Source organism: Heloderma suspectum, chromosome 3 (genome assembly GCF_057233095.1).
Source record: "Heloderma suspectum isolate Gila_16-S chromosome 3, 16-S_ref, whole genome shotgun sequence".
NCBI lineage: Eukaryota > Metazoa > Chordata > Lepidosauria > Squamata > Helodermatidae > Heloderma > Heloderma suspectum.
In genome coordinates this window covers 225,349,877-225,372,313 of record NC_139460.1, presented here as the reverse complement: position 1 = coordinate 225,372,313, position 22,437 = coordinate 225,349,877, and the positions used below count along the sequence as shown (strand labels likewise).

Genomic DNA, 22,437 nt, shown 5'->3' with positions numbered 1-22,437 from the left:
TCCAATAAAAAGAAGATAGTCCAATAAAATAAATGTTTACCTATTGTTTATCTCTTCTAGGCATCAGATTTGTGGTTCAAATAGGGCATTTATTTTGTTCCAGGGAATATTATTTACCTATAACTGTTAGCATTACAAATTTTCTTTATTCTTAGAAACGAGTCTTCTGGTTACTTTTTCTGGTATCAATACCCTGCCTTCCAGAAGAACACAATCCCTGACTACATCAGTACCACCTAGTGTATCACCTGGGGTCTCTTCACCTGCCAGACCAGTATCTTCTCCTGTGATGTCATCATCAATAAAAGGTCAATCTAGGTAAGGAGAAAGCATAACTGCACATACATTTCTGGTCTGAAATGGTAAAACTAATTGTGCAATCACTTCTTATCCATTTATTTGTTTGTTTGTTTATTTTATTTTATTTTATTTTATTACATTTCTATACTGCCAATAGCCAAAGCTTTCTGGGCAGTTCACAACATTTAAAACCAACAACATGATAAAACATAATATAAAACTTTTAGAAGTGTAAAACTCCCCTGGTATGAACCTACCAGTATCCTATGACAGTCATCTGAGGCCTCCTCCAGGTGCCTCCTCCGAGGGAGGTTTAGGGGATGGCAACAAGGAAGAGGGCCTTTTTGGTGGTGTGCCCCCACCCCAAATTGTGGAATGCTCTCCCCACTGAGGTCCCCCTGGCCCCCAAATTGTCATCCTTGCAGGGCCAGGTTATGACTTTCCTCTACTCCCAGGCATTTGACAGCATATGATAAGGTTTTAACCAGTCCTGGGATTTTTATTGTTGTTTTAAATTGTTTTATATGTAAATGGCTTTTATATTAAGTTTTATATTGTATTCTGCCTGGAGAGCTTTGACTATTCGGCAGTACAGAAATGTTAATCAGCATCAGCATCATACAGTATAAAACCAAAGTAAAAACCCGCAGCTGTGTAAAGATCTAAAATACAATAATAGGTGCAAAACAATAAAAACTGAAGCACTAAAATGCCTTAGAGAATTGTCATTAAGAGTGTTGGCTGTGAAACAGATTGCAGTATACAAATTCTACAGATGCCTGGGATTTCTTCATAGTCTTTCCTATTAGCAATTAAAAAGTGATTCACTTTTGTTAACTGACAAACCTATAGACTGCTTTTTTGGTTATCAGTTTGTGTGCATCTGTAAGAATTAGAATAATCTTTTAAGTGCCAGTGCAGAAATCTTGTGTGCATAGTCTCAAGACTTTGGGATCATGGCCAATATTATTGAGCATTTTTTATAAAATGGGAGAGGAAACCAACTTTTGCTAAAATATGAAATTATTCTTCTCATTAAAGACACATAACAGCTGAGCCAGCTTCATGGCTTTATTCAACTTGCTGAGTGTAAGATGCCAGTTTTTCAGAAACGCAAACTTTGGGCATCTCTATACCAGCCTAAAATGCTGCATTTAAAACGTGGCTTTCTGCTTCCATTTTAAATGCAAGATCACAGCAACTCCCTTTTTCATGTGCTTCCTTTTCCCGCACTCCCTTCCCCACTTTCTCCCTGTATCCAAGTCTTCTATTATCTTTCATTGATCTTGCTCCTCTTCTTGCTGTGGAGGGAACTCAAGCGAAACACAACAGGGTAATTTGATAGCTCATTATCTGCAATCTATTTAAAAATGGAACAAAGGGCGTTTAGTGCAGGAAACACCTTGGAGGTTCAGGACATCATGTAAAGAGACTGCAACCTTCCGTGAAGGAGTCATCTCAATCTCAAGATAAAAGCTCCGTGTGAAGAAAGCCCTAGTGGCTTGTGTGTGTGTGCGCGTGCACAAGGAGTTCTCTGGGTGCTTCCAGACAAGCCCTTTACTGTTCAATAGCCATTTATTTATGTATTTTTTATTGCATTTCTATACCTCACAATAGCTCTATGACCCATGCCTCATTCATGGAGTTTTATGCAAGGTCCAGACATCCAATTGTAATCCTCTTGTGTTTCCTCACCTCTTTTTCCATTTTTTTTCCTTACCACAGAAAATCTGATAAAGAGGGAATAATAGCAGTCTTTTTGCAGGTGTAGATAGAAAAATGTGCAGTTAAAGCACAGTGGGCGGTGTTGTCCCTGGGGAAATTGAATGACATTTTGGGGTTGCCCCTTCTTTCCCTGTTGCTTGCCTTTCATTTTGTGTTGGAGAGCCAGTCTGTGTCCTGCAATGCAAGTTGTTCCCTCATGCTCAACCTCCCCACAGAAAATAGCAGAGCACCGCTTCCCTGATCTTCAAAGTAATTCCATGGGGCTACTGATTAGGAAAAGAAAACACAAGAGATCAGGAGCCACCTTCCCCTCTTCTTTGCTAACCTCAGGAGCAGCTTTGACTCTCCCCCAGAAGAGGAATTTACTGCAGACTTTTGTGGGACTGCGTAGTACTGTGGGACTGCTCCAAGGTTTCCTTTTACACTCAGCCTGCGAAATGTCTTAGGACCCATCTATATGGCACTGCTTTGATCCCCCACCCCATCGCAACTGTGTAGCAATGAGGCTTTGAATCACCATGCCCTGCGATACACTTGTGATGTACTGTGCGCTTCCCTAAGAGACTCGCCGTGCCCCCTTTTTTTTGGTGTTATACTGAAATGCGCAGCTGTGCAGTCCCATGAGTGTGGGAGTGCGAAACTTCAGTGGCTGTTTTATATTTCCGGGGCTCTGCTGTGTCTTTCTGACCCTGTGTTAGGTAAAAATTGGGTGTTTTGTGCTCCTTCATTTCCACACCATCAGTTTGTCAGTTCCCCAGCCTGAGACTCTCACGATGGTTCGCACTCACAAATGTGAGCGCTGTGTGCCTAGCCATCACTCCGAAATGGTGCCCGGAGCGATGTTGTTCCTTCCCCCAAGACCCTCCCCAGCCTTTGGGCACTGAGTCCAAAAGCAACCATTGTGAAGATACGAAGCTGCAAAAATGTGCGAAGGTGTGATTAAATAAATGACCCCCCCCCCCGTGCCTCTGTAACTTTGTAGCTGCGAAGGGATGGGGGAGTAAAGGGGCATCACAGAGTGATGCAGGCATTATGCACACCTACAACACACCCACTGTAAGATGCGAAGTCAATTTGGGGAAGGAACAGATGGCCCACAACCACAGGGGAACCCTCAGCAAACCCCCCAAATCACAGTAAAACGACTGTTTGGAACTCTACTTTTTCTGGGAGAAAACCACGGATGGCTGCAAAGTCGCAACTATGTCATCAATCATGACGGACCTCGACTCACACCCGCCCTAGAGTAAAAACCCGGTGTAGATGGGGCCTTAGTTCAGTGCCACAGGATGAGTCTCAGGGCAAATGTGGAGAATGAGTTAAAAGCAAAGAGAGATCACACATTGAGCACAGCAGCATTTAGTTTCAAATAAATGTGTAGGTTCTGTCTGTAAGGCTTCAGTGTCTTGCCCCCTGCTAAAGCAGCTCCTGTTTCTTTGGGCAGCCCCTTTAGATAATTAACATTAGCAGCCCTTTAATTAATCATTTCCTGAACTTGTTACCTCCCTGGAACAAGCTGTCCACAGTTTCAGCACTGAAATTAGCTGTTCAAATAGGGGATTTATGCTCTTTGTTTTTATTTGTCAATCGTCATTCTCACTTAATGCAGTGACAGAATTGTGCTAGTGCTGCACACATTTTTTTCAAAATTGTATAGCGCTACTTAGGGTGTGGTAGGGGAGACACCAAAGTTTTCTGCTTCTGTTTTCTGCCCCCTCTCCCAACTAGCATGGAGCATAGAAAGCATCAGCTGGAAGGGAAATAAATCTCTTGCTGCTTTTGGAGGTCTGCAGTGGGACTCTGGAGAAGATGGGAGGAATCCCTTCAGTTCTGAACCTCTTCTATGAATGTTTGTCAAATGTATCAAATAAAAATGCAACAGGAAGCTCTGGTGCTCACTTGTTATGAACCAAAAAAGTCGGACCTTATAGTGCAGCTTTCTGCCCGGCTCATTTTTGGTGCCAGAGCCAGGCAGGGAGAAAACTACAGACGGTATAAAAAGTAATCCCTCCCACCTCAGACAATAGAGCTCATAAACTTCCCTTTTCTGGACTAAAGAGTTCTTCTGAGCCACAAGTACATTACAGAAGGAACAGGGATGAAGAGTAATAGTCCCTTCCCCTCCCACATAAGTTACACACATTTGTGTGAAGGGAACATAGCACTATATTCCTCAAAGGCGTGGAAAGTGCATTACAATTCCACTTGAACTCTACAATAGAAAAGCAATGATTTGTAGCACTAGGATCCTTCCATCTGGAAGCAGCCTCAGTGTGGGAGTATTCAAACATAAAACCTTCAGATGGCAACCTGAAGAAGTACCTTTGCCACTTACTTCCTTTTACTCAAACTGATCATCAAAAGTGGACCTAGAGCAGAGGTAGGCAACACATGGCCGTGTGCTGTATGCAGCTGCTCTGGGCCTTTTCTGCAGCTTTCACCTTCAGTCCAGCCGCCACCGCACTGCTGAATTTTCTGCCAAAATTTGGCAGCACAGCAGTGGCAAAAAAGCAGCGATTTGTTTTTAAGACAAAACACATAATCATTTTAAAGCAAAAGTTATGCTCCCGGAAGCTTCAAGGGAGCACTGTTTTGCTTTAAAACAAGGCCTGTGTTCCCTGCATGCCTTCATTTAAAGAGAAATTGCTACTTTTTTGCTGTCACACCGCTACAAATTTGGCAGCACAGCAGCAATTTCAGCAGTGGCAGGGAGGGATGTGTCCTCTGGTGGGTTCCAGGGGTGGGGGCATATTGTCACCAAGATGCCTGGAACTTGCCTATCCCTGTCTTGGAGGGAGGATGAATCTAGAATAAAAAATTACAAAGTTAACATACAGTGTCAAGCTACTCTTCCCTAACCACAATGCCAATTACATTTGACTCCTTTTCTTCTAGCACATGGAGCAGCAGTAGCTGGCATGGAAGAGTTAAAGGGGGATTGAAGGGCTTCCAAACTTGCATGGTTTCTGATAGCAACATGAGTTTTGTTGAATTTGTAGAGCTCTTCAAGTCTTTCAGGTAAAATCTATTTTACTGATTCTTAGCCTAAGTTTCAAACAACAACAATGCACAGCCTATGCTTTGAAAATAATATATAATAAAAATGGTTTATACATTATAGTGTTAGAAGCCGCAAGGATTTGAAGGATCTTTTTGATGTATATGCTGTACCCTGCAATCGATTAGGTTCTGAATCTGCTCCGCTGTATACCTCTCTTAAGATTGATGAGAATAGCAATGGACTCCAGCCAGATTTAGGTAAGATAAATTAATGTGACTTTATTGTGGTTAATGGTTGGATTTGAACCCGGGACACCTAGGTTCAGACACCGGGCCGATCTACATTGCACCTGCCATCGCAATGAATTCGGTGTCCCGTCGGGTTAAACACTCTCGTATTAAAACGTGATTATTCACACTCATCCATTTTCCCCATTGCAGTGCTTCATCGAATGCGCAGGCTCGGTTCACACTCGAGCACTGTGCTGTTTTCCTGTGCGCGCTTGCCTGATCTCGGATGCTAAGCAGGGTCAGCCCCCGTCAGTAGTTGGATGAGCGACCGCCTGGGAATCAGGCTTCCTGCACTGAGCAGGGGGTTGTTGTATCACAACTTCGAAGTTCACAACTTCGAAGCTTCGAAGATCATGCCTCAATTAGGAAAAAAAAACAATGCGGAAAAGCCCCGATTCTGCAAGGATAACACCTTAATTTTTTTTAAAAAACTTCCAGCGCGGGGGATAGGAGGGGGTAAAACTTAGTCTCATTTGAAGGGAGAGAACAACCCCCTGCTCAGTGCAGGAAGCCTGATTCCCAGGCAGTCTCCCATCCAAGTACTGACCGGGGCCGACCACACTTAGCATCCGAGATCAGACAAGCGCGTGCACATCCAGCCCTTTGCTTGTCGCTGAGGAAACGGGGGCTGCTGAGGAAGCTATGCGATCAGTAGCCGGAAGAAGACATGGGGCCGTTGAGAGCTGTGATTGGACAGGAGGGAAATGCAAACGCCGCTGCATATGGACAGGTGGGGGAGGGCACTACGACTGGATATGGTAGCGAAGGCAGAAAATCAGAGCATGTTAAGGGGAAATACCGGGATATTAGGATATTGAAAGCGGGAGCATGGAAGTGGGAAATCGAGGCGGCCTCTACATAGTGTGAAAGGCGGGCGGTGAAACCTCATTGGAAGTGAAAAAAGGCGGTAAGTGTAGATCCAGCCACCATCTCTTATCTGTGTTCAAACACCATCTCTGTCTGTGGCCTTAACATCAGATTCTGGTTATCACTGTCCTTTTCAAATTTATTTCTCCATCTGTAGTGTGAGAACAATGGTTTAACTCACTGAGCTGTAGTTGAGAGCATAAATATTTAAAGTTTTATTAATCAGTTTGCAAATTATAAAAATGCATTATAAATAATATATCATAATAAAGAGAATAAAACTGCAGTCATGGACACAGTGCCAACTGAAATCAATGACGCTTAATTACATGTGACTGGGCATGGGATTGTAGCCTAAAAAAGAACTTTGGGTTGATTGAAATGTATGTAGGTGCAGTTCTTGGGGAAATGTGACATTAAAAAACTACTATGAATTATTTTAAGCAATGAGATCTTTTTTAGAGTATTACTAGGAAATTCTCACTGCTAAACAGCAGGTTCCATAAAGTGATAACTCTTCCCATTCCATATGAAAACAACACATTCAAAGATTTTGTTTTATCTAAACAAAATCAGTTAAAAATAGGCTGTTTAAAAGTGCTTTTATGCTTTTGTGCTTTGTGCTTTTGTGATTTGTGCTTTTATGAATTATATTCTTGAAATAAACTAAGATGTGAATAAAATTTCTAGGTTTGTAATAATTTGGAAAAAATAAATTGAAATAGAAAAATCTATGTATGTATGTATTTATTTATTTATTAGACTAATGCAACGGAGTAGGAAGAAGACAGAATTATTATTTTTCCATTTATTAAGGATAAATAAATATTCTCTCAGATATCCTTGGCCATTTAGGACTTAAAGGTTAAAGCTAGCACCTTGGAGATTCTATGATGTATTTGTGTTTATATTTTTATCTTTTAGATTTACTAACTAGGAACATATCAGATTTGGGTTTGTTCATTAAGAGCAGGCAGCAGCTGTCGGACAACCAGCGACAAATATCTGATGCTATTGCTGCAGCAAGCATTGTTACTAATGGCACTGGAGTAGAGAGCACATCTCTGGGGATATTTGGAGTGGGCATCCAGCAACTCAATGACTTCTTAGTAAATTGCCAAGGAGAGCACTATCCATATGACGAAATCCTCAGTATTATTCAGGTTTGTAATGCAAAACTATTGAAATGCATATATTCATACTGCTTGATTATTTTGTACTCTGTGCTTTTCCTGCACTCCAGTAGTCTCTCCAATATTCTCTGGTGGGAAGACTCAGAATACTGAAATGGCACAGCAGTGTGGAGCTATTGCTACACCAGGCACAGCCATCATGTTTAGATGTGGCATTGCAGCATCAGTAACAAAAGGAACAATCCAACCAAAGTTCAGTGCTTTAAAATCCTTTTTGATTTCAGTAGCAACGAGTTTGAACATGTGTTGATCCATGTCCAAAACTCATTCTTGACAAAGAAATAAACAGGCCAGCTCTGTGGAAGAGGGGAGGGACTGGTGACAACTTGCTGATATAACATCCTAATCTCAGCTTTTTATTTCAGTCAGCTCATGCATTGCTGGGTCCAAGATTTTTTGTGGACATCACACCAATCACTTTCAATGGGCTGTGTTAATGTGTGAGAAGCAAAATGAGAGCATGCCCAGCCCTTATTGCAATGATTTTTGGACTTTCTACCTTTGTAGAATTCTTTCCACATCAACTTATCTGTTGTGGAACCCATGCATATCTGCTACAGAACCCCTGTGTTTCAGAAGATTCTGGGGTATACTCAAAATGCACAGTCAGTTCATGCAAAGTACTGGCCAGGTCTATTGGGCCTTCAGCATTTGTTCAGTCGTTAAGTCATGTCCGACTCTTCATGACCCCATGGACCATAGCACGCCAGGCCTTCCTGTCCTCCGCTCTCTCCCGGAGTGTGCTCAAGTTCATATTCATTGCATCGGTGATGCTATCTAGCCATCTCATCCTCTGCCGTCCCCTTCTCCTTTTGCCTTCAATCTTTCCCAACATCAGGGTCTTTTCCAGTGAGTTTTCTCTTCACACTGAATAAACTGAGAATGCACCCTGAAACACATTCAGCATTCCCCAGGATCTGTGCATTGCAGGCTGCAGCTTGGTTGGCAAACTGTCTTTCAGGGAAATTTGCCATTACTGATCTGTTCTCCCCTCTCCTCCCCCTGCTGAGTTCTCAGCATGTTCCAGAATATTTGCCTTTTCACTTTGTTCCAAATGCCCAGCCCATCTTCACATTCACTGCACATTGCTGAGGTCTTGTAGGGATAGGGATATCCCACTTGGACATGGCTAGAAGCAGGCTGATCACATACTTTGTGTCAGGGCAGGTTGACATCTGTGTGAGAGATTCTGTGATGTTGCTGACCTTCTCTAAAGCCCAGCGGGTAGTGAGAGATTCTGCGCAGGAGTTCTTGGTACTTAGAAAGGGCAGGGCATGATGTGAGTAGACCAAGCCCTCTCTGTTTTCTGCAAGACAGGAGTGCCAAGTGAGAGATGCCCCCTACCTTCAAGACTTACGTGTAACATGCAGAGTGTGTGTGTGTGTGGGGAGGGTATTTGTGCCCATCTGGGGGATGTCAGAGGCAGCATGAGTTTTTCGGTTTTTTTACCACTGACCATCACAGGTGCCACGCACAAGGCAACAGGTGCCACGCACAAGGCAAGGCATCCATGCAGTGGGCCATTTTCTTGTCTCTGGGCTACAGCAAAGGTCCAACTGCACCAGCTTATGGTTCCATCCATGAAAAGAGAACCAGCCATGTCTACACAAACCAGTGTTCCCAACTTCTGGCAGTTAGGTAGTGGAATAGGATTGCAGCTAACATGTAAAATGCTTGTGTGATAACAGCACAAACTCCTTGGGTGGTCACAGCTTTATATTTCTTTAAGTTCAAAGTACTAAATTAGTAATTTCATTCTATTTATAGGCACAGTTTACATAATACAGATAAGTCTTGGTAAATTCAAGCTGCTTCTCGGGGTGGAATTAGGCAAATGTGGGTTGCACCAAACAGATGAAACTTGTTGGACAGGAGAGAAATGGTGAATACTTTCTCCCACCCCACCCCCACTAATTTTTTTCTGGTTGGGCTTCAAGACCAGACATGTCTAGGAGAAATATAGGGAAAGGGCTGTGTAGTGGAAAACTGGCAGATGACGGAGTTTCAGTATTCTGTCCCACCCACCACTAATCCAGTTGACGTTTTCCCCAGCCCTCCCTTCGCTTTACAGATGTGGTGTTGGGCACAACTGGCATTAGGAAACTTACATCTGCCACTGTCGTGTATAATTCTACCCTTGGTAATACAGAAGCTACACAGAAATACAAATTATATTGTAAAAACTTCGTGAAAAACACATTTTTGTTATTCCTCTTTATTTTCACCCATTTATTCACATTCTCTTTCTGCCTTTTTCAGAAGTTTGAACCCAGCATCAATATGTGCCAGCAGGGACTAATGTCATTTGAAGGATTTGCACGGTAATGACCTGTGGGTTTTCTTGAAATTTGTTCAACTGTCTTGTATGTCTTCATGAATTTTTCATTTTTGTATCTCTAGGTTTTTGATGGATAAAGATAATTTGGCTTCTATGAACAATGAGTCACAGGAAAACATAGAAGATTTGCTATTCCCACTGTCCTATTATTACATCGAATCTTCACACAATACATATCTCACAGGACATCAGCTTAAAGGAGAATCCTCAGTAGAACTTTACAGCCAGGTATACCAGCTCAGTCTGCTGCCCCCTTTTTTCCTGGAAGGATTTGTTTGTTTATTTGGAAAGTCAAAGAAGCATGACCTCCTGCTTTCTAAACCTAAATGTTCCAAGTACTTGCTTGTAAAACATAGGAAAACAAAATGTGTGGGAAAATGCTTGTGTGCACAGTTGTGCTCAGATGCTTTTTTTATAATTATATATTTAAGCTTTGTTCTAAGGCAAAAAAGGGGGCTTTCATTTGAGAGACGTAGCATTTACACACTAGCCAGTCTGATCTAACCTGCTAAAATTAGACTTTCCCACAGGAAAGACTGAGCTAATATGTTAGTTCATTTAAATGTCAAAGCACCATTCAGAATATTGCAAGTTGTGCTGAAAAGATGATGAGTTTGTAGCAAAATTATTATTCAGGAGAGAGTTGCTTCTAGGAATATTATATAATGTTTTAGACATTCTTTCCAAGGAGTGACCCATATGAAGAAAAGTATTGCTTTCCAGGGGTTTGGTGTTATATCTTATCTGTGTTAGAGTTACATCATGTTTAAAAGAGTTTACTGGAGCATCACGCACCCTGTGAGTGGAAATTTTAATTGTGCTAGCAGCGCATACTGAAAATGGGGAGAAGCAAGGGAGGGAGGAAGACAACAACCACACAAAGTCAGGAACGGGCTATAAATGGCCACAACTTTATTGATTAAAGCTTACAGGGCGTGGATCCAGTCATCAGGACTTCTGGCTACTCCTCCACCCCAGGCCATGTGCTGGGGTAAAGTAGGGGGAGACAGGGTTATTTGGAAGCTCATCATAGTGTGAACCAGTCATGTGGGTCCCTCATGCAACCAGCGGGTGTGGCAGGTGGTATGCAAGCCACCAAGCTGGGCTGGAGCCTTGAGGCCCCACCCCTGAAATGGATCCAACCCAGCGCCCACAATGCCACAATGATGATGCAGTTATGACAGAAATATGCAGACCCGCAATGATTGATGTAACCATATTGCTATGAGGAAGGCAAACCCTCCAGTCATGTCTATGGTAAGCTTCCTCCCCAACCCCATTAACCAGTGACTAACTTTGGTCATAGCAATAAAACCACTTAGGGAGGGTGGGTGGATGGTGAAGTTGGTGCCACTATATGCCCCAAGAGCAGTCCAGTGGCGGAAATTCACCTCCCAGGCCTAACCCCTAGATTCTGCTCCCTTGGGAACCATCCAACTCTTCTGATTGTTATACAGGCAGCCACACACCCCTTTGGGAAGAGCAGCCACACTGCAAGGAGGAGGATACTTGCTATTCCCTCCACCCTCTGGTATCCACATGACAGCACAAACAGGGTCCCCTGGTGAGTGGGAACCCTGGTTTCACACCTTATTAACAGGGAACAAAGTTTTCACTGGGTTTGCCATTTGGTGTCACTCAAAAACAACCTGCAGGTTCTTGCAGCTTCTTGGCAGGTGTACCTGTAGCTTTAGGTGTGCTGTTAAACAAACAAACAAACATACATACATACATACATACAGTGTGAAGTGGCACTCACAAAGCATCCTGTGTGGCAGAATAGCTTTTTGTTTATTTGCAATATTGTGGAGGGCAAGAAACCTTTGCTGGAAACCTGTGTACAGCCAATACACTTTTTAAAATTATAGCCATGATCTATCCTAAATACAAGTGCAGCATCCATGTGTAAAGGGATCAATATAGTTGTCAACAGTTGAACAAATAGGGAGGTCCTATTATGTGTATAATGGGAATGATAAAAACCTATTTCTTTAGAAAAGTGTTCATGCTACACTTGTTACTGGTACAGGAACTTGGTCAAATGAACTGAATGTTTTTCCAGTGCTATAAAGTATTGTTCCCTTGGTTGGTCAATTATAGCATGCTCACTGAAAGATTTGTAACTGTGCCGCTTGGGTTGTATCCAATGGTCGTCACTCTACTGATGGAAGATGTCCACCCAGATAATGGGAGCAACTTTCAGCAATTTCCCCTCCTCCCTGTGTTGGGGGGACTCTCTGAAACAGATTTGGAAGGTGTGCAGGGGCAGAACTTCCCGTTCTACTGGTGCACATCTTCTGGCAGTGGAGTAAAAACCAATGAATACAATCCCTTTAACTAGAAGGAATGCACTATCATGTTGTTCTTTGTTACAGGTTCTGTTGCAAGGCTGTAGAAGTGTGGAATTAGACTGCTGGGATGGTGATGATGGAATGCCTGTCATTTATCATGGGCATACGCTCACAACTAAGATTCCTTTTAAGGTATATGTATTTTCATAATATATCAGATTTGGTGCCAGGCCAATCACCTGAGGGAAAGCATTCCACAGTTGGGAGTGCCCCTCACTTCTGATAGCTGAGACACATAGAGAATTGCCTCTGAGAATGATCTTAATACTCTTAATAGTTTCATGTTGGAGTAGTGGCCTTTAAAATATCTTGGGCCCAACCTATTTAGTTTTAAGGTAAGAACCAGCGCTTTGACATAAGCTAGGAAATAGACCTGGAGCCAATACAATTGTTTCAAGAGTTATGAGATGCCCGGTCCCAGTCGGGTACCAAGCACAGCAGATCCTAGGACCTGGGTAGCAAGATCCCAGTGCAGTTGTCAGATACATCCTTTATACTATAGAGTGTGTGAGTATGTGAGGGAATGGGGATTGGGAAAATACATCAGGGCCACATGCCAGCAGTGGGGTGGCCCTGCCCACTTTGTGATGTGGCCCCACAATAGCCCACAACATATTTGCCCAGAGCCAATTTGGCCTTAGACCGAAAAAGGTTCGCCACCCCTGTGTTGTAGCATAGGATGCTACTTCAGCTGCAGCTGTTTTGTGCCTCTACAGCTTAACTCAGCCCCTTAATGTAGTAATCCAGACCTTGCAAGCAAGCTTGGTTTCCTCATTTCTTAAAATGTTTGGATTTAGCAAGCTGATGCTAGATCTCCTTCGATAATTCATAAGGCACTATAGCATGTGTCTTAAATACCAGAGATGAATGATAAAATTCTAGTTAATTTTAATTCTTACAGGAAGTAGTCGAAGCTATTGATCGCAGTGCATTTGTTACCTCAGACATGCCAATCATCATATCTATTGAGAACCACTGTTCCTTGCCCCAGCAACGAAAGATGTCTGACATTTTCAAGGTAGGTTACAAGAAACACTGGCCTTGTTTGGACAATCAAGTCCTGGCTGAGTAAGGCAGGATATACATGTAGACATGAACCTGTGTGCAGCCCCTATGCTCCTCCTTCATTTCTCCCTTCACATGAGTGAGCAAACAAGCCACATGTAACCATAGACTCCTTTTACATCCTAAACAGGAAAATATGGTTAATGGCTTTTAAAGAAGCCAGAGTTTGGAAGCCAACTTGAAACCATGGCTTCATATCCTTGTTTGGAAGATATAAACCATAGTTTCCTGGTCTGAATTTTACAGGAAGCTATCTTTAACTGTACGGGCCGCGGTGGCTTAGTGGTTAAGACGCTGAACTGCAGACTGGAAGGTCGGCAGGACAGCAGTTCGAGACCCGAGTGCCGCGTGACGGAGTGAGCTCCCGTCTTCAGTCCCAGCTCCTGCCAACCTAGCAGTTCGAAAGCAAGAAATTGCAAGTAGATAAATAGGTACCGCTTCGACGGGAAAGGTAACAGCATTCCATGCACCTCGGTGTTCAGTCATGCCGGCCACATGACCACGGAAGCGTCTTCGGACAGCGCTGGCTCTTCGGCTTAGAAACGGTGATGAGCACCGCACCCTAGAGTCGGACACGACTGGTTGGGGACACCTTTACCTTTTATCTTTAACTGTGGTTTATTAAACCAGGATTTGATTGTCTGAACTGGGCCAATAATACTGCTCGGTCAGCATGGCTTTAGATTTTGGTCCTCTTTTTCCTAATATCTTACATTTTATTGATATTCCAGAATACATTTGGAGAAAAGCTGGTAACTAAATTTTTATTTGAGAGTGACTTTTCTGATGACCCAATGCTACCTTCTCCCCATCAACTGAGAAGAAAGGTTTTGCTTAAAAACAAAAAGCTCAAAGCTCATCAAACTCCAGTGGATATATTAAAACAGAAGGTAAGATAGTCCCATGTAAAATGTTTTGAGGATTAAGTTATTTTGTGGGAGAAAAAAGAATTGTACGTTTTATTTTTAAATATTGTGGTGATGAAATACACAGCGACTTGGGGATCTTATCCACAGAGCCATACTCAGTCCTTTCTTGATCATTTTGCATAAATAAAAATATAACTGCATGTTTGTATGCACTGAAAAATATGGACAGATGTGTGGCTGTAGATTCAACACAGAGTCGTGACTTTCAAACCACTGTTAATTTTACCATTTATTTTTGGGTTGTGGATTGTACCTTAGATTTTTAAGATCTCTTGAATATTATATAAATGTTTTAAGTTCTTTAGGAGAGCTTGCTCTATAAGGCAGCTTATAAATCTTTTAAATAAATATATAAATGTTGATTTATATGGATAGTTGTAGATCAGAAGAAGATGGCATTTATTAGGGAAACATTTGTTATCATTATACAATCTGTTTTTGGAAACTTTTGCCTTCATCAGAGTTTCTGGGCTGGTTTAAACACTTACCTGGCTTAATGATCCTCCTCTTGCAGAGCAGGAGTAGGGAATATGTGGCCCTTAGGATGTTGTTGGGCTACAACTCCCATCAGCCCTAGGCAGCGTAGCCAATGGTGAGGGATCATGGGAATTGTAGGCCACAACATTGGGAGTACCACATATTCCCCATTCCTGCTGTAGAGGAAGAGAGTGTTCATAGGTCTCCCATGCACATAATGTGATGTGTAATGCGGGTGCTTATGTAGGGACTGGTATATGCGGAGGCCTGATTCATGGAATGTTCTTTCCCCCCTCAGTTTTTGTTCACTTTGTGTGTTTGTTTTTGGGGAGGATGAACTATGTATATTGGGCCTCTGCATGGAGAAGTAAATCCTATGTTACATCTGTGGTGGAAAAGGGTATTGACATATTTATCTACCACAGGAAGAGGACTGAAGTTATGTTAACTGGTCCCATTAATTTAATTAGAAGTAGATCGCTGTATGCAAACAATATGCGTGTAGCTCATCTCTCTCCATTAAAATGAATTCAGAATTCATTCTGGGTGGTGGGAGCTCTGGTTGCATATTTTGACTTGGCTAGTGACTCAGTAAGAAAGAGCAATGCAATGAGGAATACGAGATGGTGTTCAGCCTAATTCTTGGAAGACGGAAATGTAACTTCTATACATGGCTCAGTGGTGAAGCTAAACAAATTCCGTGAACATATATAATAAAGTTATGTATCAGTATGAAAAATGTAGTCTCTTGGTATTTTCTAAATGATATCCCAGTGCCTTTAAAAATGTTTTTGAAAATTGTTTTAAAATCTTATAGGCTCATCAGCTGGCATACATGCAAGCTCAGGCAAGCAATGGTGGCAATGTGGGGAACCTCTCCACTACTAATGAAGACGAAGAGGATGAAGAAGATGAATATGACTATGACTATGAGTCTCTGTCTGATGGTAAACAAATGTAGTTATTATAGCATTTTTTAGAGTTACAGCATGGGCACAGTTTCAACCATAACCATACTCGTCACTGCTTAACCAGCAAAACAGAACCTAAGTTAAAACATTTAACTATTTCTCATGTTAACTTCTATTCATTTAAACATTCATTAATACCCATTCTAAATAACAGGGAAATGTATGATTCATGTAAAGCAGGGGTAGGCAGTTTGTGACCTACCAGATGTTTTGGCTTACAGTTCCCATCATGCTTCCCCACTGGCTGTGCTGGCTAGCGCTGATGGGAGTTGTAGGCAAAAACATCTGGAGGACCAGAAGTAGCCCACCCCAATGTAAAGAATTGGAAGAGGAACTATGTTTCAAAACACTATGTGTATGTGTTTTAGCATCTCAAGCTTAGTTAATTATTTATATACAACCTCTTTATATTCAATAGTTCTCCAGTACAGCTTTAGGCATTCCCATAAATCATTGTAAAAGCCTTGATTCAGCTTAATGTTCATGTATATACAGTGGAGGTGAGGAATAGATTTCAGGGATTAGACCTGATAGACAGTGTGCCTGAGGAACTATGGACAGAGGTCCGTAACATTGTTCAGGAGGCAGCAACTCAATCCATCCCAAAGAAAAAGAAATGCAAGAAAGCCAAGTGGCTGTCTGATGAGGCTTTACAAGTAGCTGAGGAAAGAAGGGAAGCGAAAAGCAAGGGAGAAAGGGGAAGATATATCCAACTGAATGCAGAGTTCCAGAGAATAGCAAGGAGAGACAAGAAGGCCTTCTTAAATGAACAATGCAAAGAAATCGAGGAAAACAACAGAATGGGAAAGACTAGAGATCTCTTCAAGAAAATTGGAGATCTCAAGGGAACGTTTTGTGCAAAGACAGGCATGATAAAGGACAAAGAAGGCAGGGACCTAACAGATGCAGATGAGATTAAGAAGAGGTGGAAAGAATACACAGAACTATACAGGAAAGATCTGAATGTCCCTGATAGCCATGATAGTGCCGTCACTGAACTTGAGCCGGACATCCTAGAGAGTGAAGTCAAGTGGGCCTTAGGAAGCATTACTAACAACAAAGCTAGCGGAGATGACAGTATTCCAGCTGAGCTATTGAAAATCCTAAAAGATGATGCTGTTAAAGTGCTGCATTCAATATGCCAACAAATTTGGAACACTCAACAATGGCCGCAAGACTGGAAAAGTTCAGTTTACATTCCAATTCCAAAGAAGGGCAACGCCAAAGAGTATTCAAACTACCGCACAATTGCGCTCATTTCACATGCCAGCAAGGTCATGCTCAAAATCCTACAAGCTAGGCTTCAGCAGTATGCGAACCGAGAACTACCGGAAGTACAAGCTGGGTTTCGAAGAGGCAGAGGAACTAGAGATCAAATCGCCAACATTCGCTGGATCATGGAGAAAGCAAGAGAATTCCAGAAAAACGTCTATTTCTGCTTCATTGACTACGCTAAAGCCTTGGATTGTGTGGATCACAACAAACTGTGGCAAATTCTTAAAGTGATGGGAGTACCAGACCACCTTACCTGTCTCCTGAGAAACCTGTACGAGGGTCAAGAAGCAAACAGTAAGAACCAGACATGGAACAACCGAGTGGTTCAAAATTGGGAAAGGAGTACGACAAGGCTGCATATTGTCACCCTGCTTATTTAACTTACATGCAGAGTACATCATGAGAAATGCCGGGTTGGATGAATCAGAGGTCGGAATTAAGATTGCTGGGAGAATTATCAACAACCTCCGATATGCAGACGATACCACCCTAATGGCAGAAAGCGAAGAGGATCTCAAGAGCCTCTTGTTGAGGGTGAAAGTGGAGAGTGCAAAAGCTGGTTTGAAACTCAACATTAAAAAAACGAAGATCATGGCATCTGGCCCTATCACTTCCTGGCATATAGAAGGGGAAGAAATGGAAGCAGTGACAGATTTTACTTTCTTGGGCTCCAAGATCACCGCAGGCGGTGACTGTAGCCATGAAATTAAAAGACGCTTGCTCCTTGGGAGGAAAGCTATAACAAACCTAGACAGCATAGTAAGAAGCAGAGACATCACCTTGCCGGCAAAGGTTTGTCTAATCAAAGCTATGGTTTTCCCAGTAGTAATGTATGGCTGTGAGAGCTGGACTATAAGGAAGGCTGAGCGCCGAAGAATTGATGCTTTCGAACTGTGGTGCTGGAGAAGACTCTTACGAGTCCCCTGGACTGCAAGGAGGTCAAATCAGTCCATCCTAAAGGAAATCAACCCTGACTGCTCATTGGAAGGACAGATACTGAAGCTGAAGCTCAAATATTTTGGCCACCTAATGTGAAGAGAAAACTCTCTGGAAAAGACCCTGATGCTGGGAAAGACTGAAGGCAAAAGGAGAAGGGGACGGCAGAGGATGAGATGGCTAGATGGCATCACCGATGCAATGAATATGAACTTGAGCACGCTCCGGGAGAGAGTGCAGGACAGGAAGGCCTGGCGTGCTATGGTCCATGGGGTCACGAAGAGTCGGACATGACTGAACGACTGAACAACAACAACAACAAATTATGGTGATGTTATTAAAAATCAAGACTTATCAAAGTGATAAAAATGTTTCCTATGATTAGGAAACATAGCAATCATTTCTGATTTCCATTATTGCATAGGGTGATCGTTTTGGTTGAAGTAAACATTATACACACACACACACACACACACACACTGGCTTTCTATGCCTACTTCTCCTGCTGTGAGCTGTGTTCTAGCAACACAAAGCAGCATCTGTCCTTTCTAAGGACATCGCTGTTCAGAAAGTTTAATTAGTAGCATAGATGAAAGCATTCTGTTCAGGAAGCATGTTTTATACTATCCAGGAAAATACTGCACATCTCATACATGATGAGATCTGATTAGGCAGGAAATGATTAAAGTGGAAATCTTAAGATACACAGTACAAAACAAACAGTAACAACAGGCACATTTTAATTTTTTTGGGTATTTTCTTGCATCATAGAAAATGGTGACTGGATCATCCCAGTTAGGGCTTTCCTGAGTTAGTTTCATGACATATATAGTAACATATCTGTTAATAAGATGAAATTCTCTGCCGTATCTAGACTGTCATCTTTTGCCTGATTTCTGCTTTTCCCTGAGTTCTCGAAGTACTCGCACTATGAAATCAGCTTCATTCTAGGTCAATCTGGAGTTAGTTGTGTGATATGAAGTCCAGCTTCTTCTCATCTTTACACTCTAATAGTATTTCCAATGTTATTTCTTTGTAGCAGTTCTACGAATGTTTGTGTCAAGATCCTAGTTCTACATAGTCTGAATGTAATTTTCATTTCTCTGGCTTTATTTCTTAATTTCCTCTACTCTTATTCCCTTTCTGACTCTGTTTTCCTATAGCCGATGTCCTTAACGCTTCTCCTGCTCCTAACAGCCAGGAAGGTAAAAGGCCACTTGGTCAAGTGTCGTAACTGCATGAATTTCAGCACTGCATTTCCAAGCAACTTTGAATGCATACTTTCATCTATTAGTTAAATGCAGTTTTGCATTTCTGTCATTTTCCATTACTTACTTTTGGGGATCACAATATTTGCATGTGTCACACTAGTTTCTTATTTATACACTTTGGTTATAGTTAAATAGATTATTGAGTCACATTTATGTAGACAAATTTAAAATACACAATACAATTTCCTCTTTGACTATAAATTTGCGTGAATCAATGAGGATAAGTTTTTAGTAAGCACGTCAGTTCCCTGTCACGTCCCCTCCCCCTTAACTGCAAATACATGCTTTATGTATTAGGGCTAAGTACAATCCAAGGCAGGAAACATTTGCAATATTTCTAATTTTAAAAATTAAAATAATTTAATTGATGCAATTTTAATTTGATATACTACTCCATGTATGTTTCAAGTGGAAAGTCAACTTTTGCTTTGCTTCTTAAGGAAATACATGCTTGCTGAGCTTAAAATGGTAGGCTAGAAGCTGACTCACACTAAAAAGTATCACCATTGAGGGAGAAATAGTTTGGGTAGCTAATATAATTTTTTTCATTATTCAGAATAATATTAGCTGCTTTATCCAAAAACATTCAATTGAAATAAAATTTGCTGTTACAACTCTTCAGTCAGATTAATGCTTACTTTCCAGATAACATTCTGGAAGACCGACCTGAGAATAAGTTAACCGTTGATAAGCTTCAGTTCGAATACAGTGAAGAAACTGCCAAGAGAATAAAGAAGATGGATAGCACTGTATACCACAGCAAAGGAAAGGTAGTACTTCTCATCTCTTTTCTCCAAGCTTACATCTATAGTGAGGATGGTTTGCAATCCAGAACTGGGATTGATTTTTTTTTTTTTTTTAATGAAAAACCCACTCAGGTCTGTGGCCCTTAAAGATGAGAGAATTTATTGTAGCTTGAGCTTTTGTAGCCTACTTTGTCAGATGCATGAAGAGGACAGATAAAATGGTAATTTATTATATTTATACTCCACCTTGATTTTTCAACAGAAAAATTAAAGGCAGGTTAAAAAAAAGAAGAAATATCAAAATACAAATGGTAGGGGTCTTGTTCTCTCTTCCTCTCCTGCAGAGTGATTGGCTGCTAATGGAATCCAAGAGGGGAGAGGAGGGGTGCAGTTGAGCCAGGCAGGGCCTCACTTGAAAAGGGCCTTCCTCTCTCTATATTAGTCTGCTACTGTAGGAGCAAATCTGTTTTATAAAATTAAAAGGTAAATGAATATATCATAAAAACAGAGGTATTATACATGTCTCAAGAAAGGAGAGAGGCGCCAGTCCAGAGAATGAAGGAGGTGCACTAGAAATGCTACCGTTTATTGAAACCTAATGTGTAAGATGCTTTCTGAGGAGCAACTCAAACAATGTCCTAAAAGAAACAGCTTGAAAGCCAATCATGCTTTCTGGTTCTTCCCACACTAGAGCCCTTTAGTGCTGCTGAGTCATTGCTCTTCAGCAATTGGTTGGAAATATAATTGTAAACATGGCTCCATGCAGTCTTTAATATAGTGCTATATCTCCAGTACCACTTAGGGATTTTATTATATTAAGCGGTATATAAGTATTACAAATAAATACATACATACATATATACATTCATACATACATATAATTCGTCTTTGTGATCTCTGTGACTCACACATATGGGTCATGCACCTGCGCAGAACATTCATTTGGAACATTCTAAAGCTAAATAGAGCTTTAGACGGGAGTCCCGCCCACCTCCTCTCTGCATGTTCCAGGTGTGGCTCCCGCCTGCCTCTGTATTCCTTTTCATCCACCACAGTGACTAGGAGCATTTGGAATGTTCTCTCGCCTAATGGCTAAAGAATCGTAAAAAATCTGTCCATAGCCTCGGGGAACACTGAACAGAGCTTTCGTACGTTCCTATTTTCTCTGAGTTTTTCTCTCTTTTCCTGCTCCTTAGGGGCGTGTGGCCTCTAAAGTGTGCCTGCTGTGGCGGAAAAATACCGTTGACTGATGGGCACTCTAACTGCCTTTTCTGTCTTGGACAGCCACACAGGGTTGACTCCTGTACCCACTGCCAGGCCTTCACTAAGCAGGCCAGGAGAAAAAGAACAGCTTGCCTTCATGCCCTGTTGTGGGAACAAGCCTTCAAGGCAGCAGACACAGCTGTGCTAAACCAGCCTCTGCAACCAAAGTGCCTCAGCCTCCGTCTGCAAAAAAACTTCTCCCAATGTGCAATACTTTGGGGAGTGCTTCAGGGCAACCATCTCCAGTATCTGGAGTGCCAGCCCTTGCAGTGTCGACAGCTTTGGCCATCCCTAACAGCTCGAGACCAGCCCTTCGATACTGACAGTCGATACCGAGCAGGTCAAGCAGACCAAGTCCAGAAACAAATGCCCCGTTAAACCCCAGGCTCTGTGACCAAAAAACAAACACAAAAGACAGTTCGTAGGATAGAATCTGACATCAAACCCAAGTCTACTCCAGCACCAATCCAGCCGCCCTCGGTACAGGCAGTGCCTCAAATTCTCATGCGATCACCAATGTTGATCATGAAGAAACTGCAACTGCCATGGGGTCATAACTCGCTGGATGATATCCAGTGCCTTGGTTTGATATCAGACAGTGAGTCCTGTGAATGTTTTTTGCTGGACCGTACTATCACCTGCCTTCGGATCTCTCCCCATGAAAATATAGATATCCTCAGTACCAACAGACCGTACCACCTTCCTCAGCCTCTTCAGGAGGTTTTATTTGCCACCACTACAACATGCCCCAGGAGAGCCATAGATACCCCCACTATTACAGGTCTCCACTTTACAATTATGAAGACTGTTCATGACCAAGACAGAATCATTATGCATATAGGGATACTGACTGCCCACGTTATCATCCCCATTGACAATGCTCTTGTTCCCCTCACTATCTGGAATGATCTAAAGCAACTTCTAACTGTGCAACACCTTCTCGCACAGTATCTAAATCTCCTGAAGCTCAGTTACCAGAACCTAGCATGGTACCAGACTTTACTGGTTTGCCACTTCCTCTTCCTCCTCCTCTTCTGGCCAAGTTCTTTCAGGATTTAATCCTGAAAAAGCAACCAGAACGACTGGCTGCTACACAGTTACTGCTGGCAGTTCAATTTACTCAGACATCTTTGGCCCCTAATACACAAACACCATCAGTCAATCCTAAAGGAAATCAACCCTGACTGCTCATTGGAAGGACAGATACTGAAACTGAAGCTCAAATATTTTGGCCACCTAATGCGAAGAGAAAACTCCCTGGAAAAGACCCTGATGCTGGGAAAGATTGAAGGCAAGAGGAGAAGGGGACAGCAGAGGATGAAATGGCTAGATAGCATCACCGATGCAATGAATATGAACTTGAGCACGCTCCGGGAGAGAGCGGAGGACAGGAAGGCCTGGCGTGCTATAGTCCATGGGGTCACGAAGAGTTGGACACG

At 42.2% G+C, this 22,437-nt stretch overlaps 1 protein-coding gene across 1 annotated transcript in view; it reads left to right on the top strand.

The window, feature by feature from the left end:
- Positions 1-22,437, top strand: part of PLCE1 (phospholipase C epsilon 1) — a 202,781-nt gene that overhangs the window by 146,658 nt on the left and 33,686 nt on the right. Inside the window, 11 exon segments of the mRNA XM_084845832.1 lie at positions 156-318; positions 4,921-5,043; positions 5,147-5,283; positions 7,108-7,346; positions 9,636-9,697; positions 9,777-9,942; positions 12,090-12,197; positions 12,967-13,083; positions 13,862-14,020; positions 15,354-15,483; positions 19,635-19,759. Of these exon segments, the coding sequence (XP_084701958.1) occupies positions 156-318; positions 4,921-5,043; positions 5,147-5,283; positions 7,108-7,346; positions 9,636-9,697; positions 9,777-9,942; positions 12,090-12,197; positions 12,967-13,083; positions 13,862-14,020; positions 15,354-15,483; positions 19,635-19,759 (1,529 nt within the window).